The following is a 9,929-nucleotide window of genomic DNA, read 5'->3' as shown; positions in this document are numbered from 1 at the left end:
GAAGTTGCCTTTGCTTCCCTTCAAATCTTAGTTTGTCAGCTCCCCCTGCTGTGGGAAGCTGGCCTTTGATTCCCTTTAAAATTTTCTGTGTAGTTGTTATGTGCCCTTGAGTTGGTTCCTGCTCATATCAACTTCCATCGCCCCTGTTTCAGGGGATGAGAAACGCTGGGCAGAAGCTTTCTTCTTTCCTAGGCGGCTGCCTAAGATGGCGGAGGAGCAGGTCCTGGTGCTCGATGGCCAAGGCCATCTCCTGGGCCGCCTGACGGCCATTGTGTCCAAACAAATGCTGCTGGGCCTGAAGGTGGTGGTCGTGCACTGTGAGGACATCAACATTTCTGGCAACTTCTACGGAAACAAGTTGAAGTACTTGGCCTTCCTCTGCAAGTGAATGAACACCAACCCATCCCGAGGCCCATACCACTTCCGGGCCCCCAGCCGCATCTTCTGGCGGACAGTGCGAGTGCTGTCCTGGACCACCTCAAACTGTGTGATTAGATCCCACTCCCCTATGACAAGAAAAAGTGGATGGTGGTTCCTGCTGCCCTCAACGTTGTGCGACTCAAGGTCACTCAGAAGTTTGCTTACCTGGGTCGTCTAGCACACGAGGTGGGTTGGAAGTATCAGAAGGTGACCACCATCTTGGAGAAGATGAAGGAGAAGGCCAAGATCCATTATCGGAAGAAGAAGCAGCTTATGAGGCTTTGGAAACAGGCCGAAAAGGACTTGGAGAAGAAGATGGACAAATACACAGAGGTTCTCAAGACCCACGGGCTCCTGGTCTGAGCCCAATAAAGACTGTTAGTTCCTCAAAAAAAAAAAAAAAAAAAAAAGGGGGGGTGGGGGTGCGCTTCTAAGGGCAGTTGGTGAATTTGAACTAGCGACCTTGTGGTTACCAGTCCAATACTTATCCTGCTTAGTTAGATACAAGGTTGTGGATCAAATTGCCAGTTTATTCATATCCAAGGAGCTTTGGTAGTATCAGGATAGTTAAGCGCTCAGATGCTAATAAAAAAGTTAGTCTTTTATTACCTAGCGTGGCACTGTAGGATAAACACTGGACTGCACAGTTGATCTGAACCAAAAGCTCTGTGGTTCAAACTCACATCACTCCTGAAAAACCCTATGTTGTTTTAAATTAAGTGTCATCAAGTCAGTTCTGACTCACAGTGACCTTGTATAGGGTTTCCAAGGAGCAGCTGCTGGGTTTAAACCACTGAACCATTGACCTTGTGGTTTGCAGTCCAATGTTTATCCTACAGCTCCACGCCAAGGGTTCTCTATACAGCTATGAATTGAAACTGACTCCACAGCACTTAACAGCAACAACCCCGTTTTATAGGTGAGAAGACTGAAGAAAAGAGATTATGTAATTTACCCTAAATCACACAGTGTCTGAGCAGATCCAAAGGCCACTGGGCTATTATTATACAATGGGAAAGGGCATAGTCAGGCCAGTAGTGAAAAAAATAAATAAATAAAGACTAACCTCTAAAACATCTATTCCACTTCCTTGATTTTACAACTCTATATTTTGATCTTTGCTCAGCTAAATATACTACATGAAAAAATGATATATTCTTTAATTACTAAGTGCTGTTTAAGAATAGTTCAGTACCTTTGACATTTTGCAACATAATGTTTACATGTTTTCAACCAATACACTCACATACTCAGATGCTCCTTAAATATCAGCTGATTTTTTGGTGTTAGTAACTCAAGGGCATTTTCAATACTTCACAATTACTCTCCATTACCTCCTAAAACTATGAAACAGAAGTAATCATATCTGCCTCAAACCTATACAGAGACAAACTGAAACTAATTTATTTATAAGTGGGTTAGAAAACGCAGTTGATAGGATTCTCAGTCAACTAGGCTAGCGGAGGCTAACAAAGTTGCCATCAAACTTACACACTATTGCCTGAAACAGCTGTGTGTATGTTTTTTAGACTCCTGCTGTGGCGCTATAGGATTAGCACTAGGCTGTGAACCACAAGATTGGCAGTTCAAACCCACCAGTTGCTCCTCAGAAACCCTATACAGGGTTATTAGGAAGCAGAACCGACTGGACTGCACTTAACAACAATAACCCCACATTATGTGAGTCCTGGTATAGTGCTGTAGGATAAAGTACTGGACTTCAAGGCCGGTGGTTCAAATTACCAACAGTTCCTTGGAAACACTATACAGGGTTGCTATGAGTTGGAACAGACAGGACAGCACTTAACAACAACAACCCACATTGGTTATGGCCCTGAACCTGCCCAACCTGGACTAGACTCACCAAGGGCTTTAATCATGAATCCAAGTAAACTGAAATCATTGGCAATGTCTATCTTTTCTCTGTTTATCCCGATGTTGCTTATTGGCCCAATTGTAAGGATTTTTTGTTTTCCTTACAGTGAAATGTAATCCGCACTGAAGGCTGTAGTCTTTGCTCTTCATCAATGTTTCAAGTCCTCTTCACTTTCAACAAACAAGGTTGTCATCTGCATATTTGTTGTTGTTGTTAAGTGTGCTGTTGAGTCGGTTCCGACTCATAACAACCCTGTATAGAGTTTCCAAGGAGCAGCTGGTGGTTTTGAACTACTGACCTTGCAGCTCGCAGTCCAGTGCTGATTTACAGCTCCATACCTACAGGTTGTTAATGAGAGTTCTTCTAATCCTGATTCTGAGTTCTACTTCATGAAGTCCAGTTCCTCAGATTTTTTGGTCAGCATAACAATTGAATAAGAAGGGTGAAAGGATACTACCTGCCATACACCTTTCCTTTTGTAAACACTTGCTGTGTTTGAATGACTGCCTCTTGGTCTTTGTATAGGCTTGCTTGGCGCTGTAGGTTAATGCGCTGGCTGCAAAGTCGGTTTGAACTGCAAGGTCGGCGGTTCAAGCTCACAAGCTGCTCCTTGGAAACCGTATACAGGGTAGGTATGGGTCGGAACAAGGAGCTCTGGTAGCGTAGTGGTTACGAATCGGGCTGCGAACCTTAAGGTCAGCAGTTCAAAACTACCAGCTGTTCCACGGAAGATAAGGCTTTCTGCTCCCGTAAAGATTTACAGCTTCGGAAACACTGTACAGGGTCGCTATGAGTCGGAACAGACTCCACGGCACATAACAAAACATGGGTCAGAACCGACTCGACGGCACTTAACAACAACTCCACTGCCATCTAGTTGATCCTGCCTCAGAGCGACCCTATATAGCAGGGTAAGAAATATGAAGACATTTTGGAGGTTAAGGAACTTAACCCACTCTTTACTGGGTTTTTTTTGTGTGTGAATAATTTTTAAAAAAAAGTCAAAACAGGTTACAGAACGTTTCCTTGTTGTTGTTAAGTGCCGTCGAGTCAATTCCTACCCATGTTGTTGTTATTATGTGTTGTTATTATGGTCACTGACTTCCTGGCATCCCTGAAGAAAAACCTCAAGACACCCGGATTTAAGCATCGATTTGGTTTTTAGGTTCCTAAACGCGCTGGCCTGACCACAGGACAGCGCCCACCTCAGGCCCCAGGCAGCGCTCTTAGCCGCAGAGAGTGACGCCAGGAAAGCAATCACAGCACGAGCGTTTTCGGAACCAAAGCCTCAGGCTCGGTCCGCTCTCGGGCTGCGTTTCCCGGAGCACCGGGGGGCGGGGCCTGGCGTCGCCGGAAGATTGGGCCAGACTGGCGGAGCGTGAGGTGTGTTGTGCTCCCTGGCTGCTAGGCCATGCTGAGTGGAGCGCGCAGCAGACTCGCCACAGCGCTGCGGGGGACGCATGCGTCTCAGTCCCCTGTCTCCCGCAGGTGGCTGCACGCGTCGGGGCCACGACTGTCGGGGGACCAGAGCAAGAAGGCGGAAGAGCCACGCCCGGTCTTGGACCCGGTGCTGGTGGAGTTCTTGGTGTGCCCGCTCTCCAAGAAGCCGCTTAGGTGAGAGCTGCGGGTTCTGGTTTCCCTTGGGGCCTACTGTTGGGAGGAGAGGGCAGGTAGATCGCAGGGTTTCTCAGGTTGTGGGCGAGCCTTTTAGGTCAGCCCGGAGACTCTCCGCTGCCATTTTCTTGATCCCGACCTTACCAAGCTCCCACGCTGCTCCCCGGCGGCCTGAAGGTCGAAGAGGAGGTCTCAGGGGAGCCGCTCGAGACCTCCCAAACCAAACGGTCAGCCAGCTGGAATGTAGACGCGCTGACAGGTGCTCCGCGGGCGGGCTGCGCATTAAAATCACCTGGGTACATTTTTATTTTTAAAATACCGATTTCTGTATCACCATGTTTGCGAGCGAGGCCTGGGCATTAGTAATTTCTTAAAAGGACCCTAGATCATTCTAATGTACAGCCAGGTGGACCAAGCTTCCAGGTCTCCAAGGGAAACAGAATTCAACACAAGTCGGAGGCATGCAGATTTTAAAGTCGAGGTAATGAAAAATATGCCAACCGCCGCCATCGTCTTGTGAAATGCCATATACAGCTAAAACGTTTAAACTTGTTTGCTGGCCACTGGCAGTTAGTTAGCTGTGCTAACTAACTGCTTTCTACACCTTTCAGAGTCATTGCTAAAGCAGCTCTACAGTTCCGCCTATTGAAAGTGAACATTGACAACTGTTAACAATTACATAAGCCAAGCAACGAAATGTTAACAGTGTTGTCGTTCAGTGGTAGGTTGCTGGTCATTTTTATTTTTCATCTTTTTGCATTTTTCTTTTCCTTAACATTTCCTGTAATGGACATAATATTCACTTAATTTTCAAAAATCTTGAATTTACTAGTGGATCTGTCTTTTGCTAATTGTGTAATTAGCTCACTTTAGACTTTATTCTTTCCAGAGTTTCCTCATTTCTGCCACTCCATCTTTCTCAAACTTTTTTGTGTGATGCTTTAATTTTTCAGTGGCTTCCTTCTAGTGGATTAGTTAAGTTACTGTGGTGTTGTTGTTAAGTGCCGTTGAGTCGGTCCCAATGCATAGTGACCCAGTATAGGGTTTCCAAGGAGCAGCTGGTGAGCTTGAACCACCCACCTTGCAGTTCGAACAACTTTGCAGTCCAGCGCATTAACCCACAGCGCCACACCAGAATTCTGTATTGCCCATTTATTCTTAAACCAGAAAGTTGTTCTTTTTCTCTAGTTTCTGCTCCAGCACTAGATTTCATTTTACTTGGATCCACAGTCAACACCCATGGAAGTCAAGAAATCAAATGGTATACTCTGGTAGCGTAGTGGTTACGAATTGGGCTGTGAACCTTAAGGTCAGTGGTTCGAAACTACCAGCCGCTCCGGGGGAGAAAGATGAGGCTTTCTACTCCCCTAAAGATTTACACCCTCAGAAACTCTACAGGGTCGCTATGGGTCGGAACCGACTCGACAGCACTTAACAACAACATTGTATTGGGCACATCTGTTGCAAAAGACCCCTTTTTCAAAACAACAGCAACAATTTAAAAAACCCTTTTATTTGACGGCGTCCTGGTTGGCGTGTAATGGGCTGTGCCTTGGGTTGCTAACCACAGTGTCAAAGCAGTTCAAATACACCAGCTGCTCTGGGAGAGAGGAGGCCTTCTCCTCCTGCAAAGATGTACATCTTTGGAAACCCTACATAGGGTTGCGGTGAGTTGTAATCAACTCTGTGGCAGTTGGTGGGTTTTGGTTTTGGTTTTGGTATTGTGAAATGAGCCAACGTTTACAAAGCAGATCTTCAATTTTAGCTTCAACAATCCAAACATGTCATTTAATCTCACTGATTACAGTCCCCTCACTGGAACATCACTTATCCTACGTTCCCTCCCTGTGTTTCTTGTTTCTATTCCTCCTTTTCCTCCCAGTCCTTCTGAATTTTGTCCTTAGGTAAGTGCTTTCAATCTGAAATGGTTGACTCTTCTGTGGTATGTGTACCTCACTAGTGTTGTCACCCCTATATATTTACCTATTTGTTGGCTAAAATTGAGCTGTGGGGGTGAATTCAGTTCCAGAACTAAAAGGTGACCAAAGGCTAGTCTTTGGAGTTTCACCAGTCTTTGACTAGTAAGGCTCTTCTTTTTTTAAAATGATTTTTAAGTTCTGTTCCATATTTTCTCCTGCTTGCTCCTGGACCCTCTAATGTGATGCCTTTCAACGCCAGTTGGTCATGGTAGCCAGGCCCCATCTAGTTTTTCTGGTCTCACAGTCATGGAGATTGGTGGTCACATGGTCCATTAGTCCGTTGGACTAACTGTTAGCATTTTCATTACTCTTCTTTCCTCTGCACAGGGAGAGACCAATAATCGCACCTTAGATGGCTGCTCGTGAGCTTTTAAAATCCCAGCTGCTACCCACCAAAGTAGGAAGTAGAATTATTTCTTTGTGGACTGTGCTATGCCATTGGACCATAGTATCCCTTGAGACTAGGGTTCTGAGCCCCCAGACCCAAGAACTCATTCCCTCGAAGTGATTGGTAATGTCTAAGAAGTTTTTGTAGTTTTGCTCCCTGTATGCTCCACCACATTCGTGCGTATGTTTGTAGCAAAGGTAAACGTGTATATATATATAGATGGCCTCGGTCAAACTTTTATATATTCATGGGTATACTTGCACTCTCCCTCCCATGCCCGTTCAACCTATGTGCACTCATAGATCACTGATTTTAGGGGTTTTAGGGGTAGCCAGAGGAATGAAGCACAAGTTAGACTGAAAAAGAAATATTTTATGAGTAGAATAAGACCAAATTTTTAAGTCGTAACTTGAGAATATAGAAACAAATAAAATTTGAGAGAAATCGACTAAAACGGAAAAAATTATACATTTACTTTGCAAGAGGAGTGGTAATATTGGCTATTATTTGTTGTTGTTGTTGCTGTTGTTAGGTGCTATCAAGTCGGTACCAACTCATAGCGACCTTATGCACAGCAAAATGAAACACTGCCCGATCCTAGGCCAACCTCACTATCGTTACCACACTTGAGCCCATGGATGCTGCCGCTTTGCCAATCCATCTTGCTTTAGGAGGTCTTCCTCTTTTTCTCTGATCCTCCACCCTACCAAACATGATATCCTTCTCCAGTGACTGGTCCCTCCTGACAACATGTTCGAAGTATGAGAAATGAAATTTGGCCATCGTGGCTTCCAAGGAGCACTGTAGCTGTACTTCTTCCAACATAGATCTGTTGGTTCTTTTGGCAGCCCATGGCACTTTGAATATTCTCCTCCCTCCAACACCATAACTCAAAGACATCAATTATTCTGTAATCTTCCTTATTCACAGTCCAGCTTTCACATGCACATGAGGTTATTGAAAATACCATGGCTTGGGTCAGGCGCGCCTTAGTCGTCAAGCTGACACCTTTGCTCTTCAACACTTTAAAAAGTTCCTGTGCAGCAGATTTGCCTAATGCAATATGTCAGTTGATTTCTTGGCTGCTGCTTCCATGAGTGTTGTTAGTTGATCCAAGAAGAAAGAAGTCCTTGACAACTTCAATCTTTTCTCCATTGATAAAAATGTTGTTTATTGGTCCAGTGGTGAGGATTTTTGTTTTCTTTATATTGAGATGCAATTAAAAAAAAAAAAAAAAAAAAACAGACACAAAAAAAACTGTTCAGAATTAACTCTGTCAAGAATTGGATGAATAGTATTATTTATTAAATATCAAGCTCTCCCAAGAATGTTGTTTTACACAATTCACTTTATGATTCTTTTTTTTTTTTTCCTAGATATGAATCATCGACAAATGAATTAATAAATGAAGAGTTGGGAATAGCATATCCAATCATTGATGGCATTCCTAATATGATACCACAGGCAGCTAGGATGATACATCAAAATAAGAAGAAAGAAGAAATGGAGAAGCACTAAACCATAATTAAGGAAAAAACACCCATGCACAACTGAATTCTCATACCATTTACCTGTTAACAAGTCAGTGTGGCAGGCCACAGGTGGGGGAGAAGGATGTTCCTGTCTCTTCCTACCTTGACTGTCCTTGTCCCCCTGGTTTCTCTAGCAGGACTGTTCTACTCAGCCTCTGTGGAAGACAATTTCCCTCAGGGCTGCACCAGCACAGCCAGCTTGTGCTTTTACAGTCTGCTCTTGCCCATTACCATACCGGTTTATGTGTTCTTCCACCTTTGGACTTGGATGGGTATTAAGCTCTTCAGACATAATTAATGCAACTAAGGCCAAGATGGCATATATAATAATGATGTATCTTAGGCCTCTTTCTCTGCAAGTTCAACTAGTTTGAAATACTGGTATCCTATTTAGTTTGTCAGAAAGATACTTTGCCTTGTTTCTGTTAGAGGTTTAGAAATATGGGGCACTTAAACTGCTACTTTTATTTAACTCTTGTTCTACCGTCATATTTTGAAGATTCTAATTTATAACAACTTTATCCAAAGAAAAATTTTGACAAAGTGTCTTGTTGGAGAGTAATATCCCTAACCATCAGCTGTTAACTTTATTCCTTATCTGTCTTTTAAAAGTTAGTCAATTCAAATACTGTTTGTTTAGATTCAAATACTTTAGTCAAGTCATATACTAGGAGTGACTGAAATAATTCCAGTGGAGCTGTACGAAAGTAGTTGTAGAGAAATGTATTTGATATATATAAAAAAAAAACTTATATAAAATGGAATTTTCACATACTTAAAAAAGTCTTAGTTTGTAAAATTACCTTCATTTCTCTGGTGTCAAGTGCTAATATTAATAATAAAATGAGTCAGTACTTTTCCATGGGAAACCAATTTGTAGTGGTGTTTTTTGTCACAAATGTGTGGTATAAAAGGAGAGAAAAAAAGTAAAACATGTAGACTATGTTTAGGGAAATTTAATACCTAAAATAGAACAATTTCCAAGGAGAGTGAGCTTTCCACTGCACCTCTGGGGGATGCGAGGACTTGCAGGTAGCTGAGTGTGCCCTATTGCGCTTGTTGTTGTTGTTGTTGTTAAGTGCCATCGAGTCGGGTCCGACCCATAGCGACCCTGTACAGGGTTTCCTTGTTAGACACTCAATTAGGTACTGACTCTGAGTGTATGAACCACAGAACGAAACACTGCTTGGTGTCCTGTGCCATCACAATTGTTTTGTTTGAGCCCTTTATTACAGCCACTGTGTGTCAATCTCACTGGGGGGGGTCTTGCTTCTTTTTTGCTGACAGTCTACTTAACCATACATGATGTCTTGATACGTGAACAAGATACGTGAGATGAAGTCATGCTCTGAGTATAGTTCCAAGACATTTGTTCATTTTGGCAGTCTGTGGCATATTCATTATTCTTCACCAACACTATAGTTCAAAGGCATCAATTGTAATGTCTTCTTTGTTCATTGTCCAGCTTTCACAGGTGTATGTGGCTTACAGTCATATTTTCAGGCGAATTTCCATTTTATTTTCCTGAACTAATCAGAAAACATATTTAGCCTTACTAAGGGCATATGCAATGATAGTTCATGATTTTCTAGAAATCTTTCAACAAGACTGATTAAGTATGCCAAAATCACTATTTCAAAAGTAAAGCATAAATAATTCAGTAGTTTTTCTTTAAAAAAACAAACAAACCCAAGAGTAAGACATAATTGTATTGATGCTTAATAGAAACTTTGTTGATGTTAGGTGCCATCGAGTCAGCAACCCTATGCACAACAGAACGAAACACTGCCTGGTGCCTGGTCCTAAAGCGAAGACTACAGGGAAGTCCAGTCAGTGTTCCCATGTTCTGTTCAAACAACTGCCTCTTATCCATGTACAGATTCCTCATGAGCACAATGAAGTATTGTCCATAACTTGTCATGACCCACACAATTGAAAGTCTTTGTATAATCAATAAAGCACAGGTAAACATCTTACTGATATTCTCTGCTTTCAGCCAAGATCCATCGGGCATCAGCAATGATATTCCTCGTTCCACGGCCTCTTCTGAATCCAGCTTGAACCTCTGGAAGTTCTCTGTCAATGTATGATTGTAGCCATTTCTGTATTACCTTTAGTAA

General features: G+C 42.9%; 2 protein-coding genes and 1 pseudogene across 2 annotated transcripts; all 3 read left to right on the top strand.

The window, feature by feature from the left end:
- Window positions 1–205: 205 nt before the first annotated feature.
- LOC102834065 lies at window positions 206–783 on the top strand (annotated as a pseudogene).
- Window positions 784–3,707: 2,924 nt separating this feature from the next.
- On the top strand, window positions 3,708–7,795 carry PYURF (PIGY upstream reading frame). Its single transcript, XM_006867758.1, has 2 exons — window positions 3,708–3,910; window positions 7,654–7,795. The coding sequence occupies exons 1-2, from the start codon at window positions 3,708–3,710 to the stop codon at window positions 7,793–7,795; spliced, it is 345 nt and encodes a 114-aa protein (XP_006867820.1).
- Window positions 7,796–7,891: 96 nt separating this feature from the next.
- Window positions 7,892–8,107, top strand: PIGY (phosphatidylinositol glycan anchor biosynthesis, class Y). The gene has a single exon (XM_006867759.1). It carries the CDS (start codon window positions 7,892–7,894, stop codon window positions 8,105–8,107), a length of 216 nt encoding a protein of 71 aa, XP_006867821.1.
- Window positions 8,108–9,929: the final 1,822 nt, after the last annotated feature.

The sequence above is a fragment of the Chrysochloris asiatica genome, unplaced genomic scaffold, assembly GCF_000296735.1.
Source record: "Chrysochloris asiatica unplaced genomic scaffold, ChrAsi1.0 scaffold00109, whole genome shotgun sequence".
NCBI classification, from domain to species: Eukaryota; Metazoa; Chordata; class Mammalia; order Afrosoricida; family Chrysochloridae; genus Chrysochloris; species Chrysochloris asiatica.
Note: the sequence above shows the minus strand (reverse complement) of the source record. Positions and strands in the feature narration are given on the sequence as shown.

Excerpts from the sequence above, each read along its gene's own strand:
- PIGY (XM_006867759.1), top strand. The coding sequence starts at position 7,892 with ATGTTCCTGTCTCTTCCTACCTTGACTGTCCTTGTCCCCCTGGTTTCT.
- PYURF (XM_006867758.1), top strand. The coding sequence starts at position 3,708 with ATGCTGAGTGGAGCGCGCAGCAGACTCGCCACAGCGCTGCGGGGGACG. Across the intron at positions 3,911-7,653 it reads CTCTCCAAGAAGCCGCTTAG|ATATGAATCATCGACAAATG; the intron begins GTGAGAGCTGCG and ends TTTTTTTCCTAG.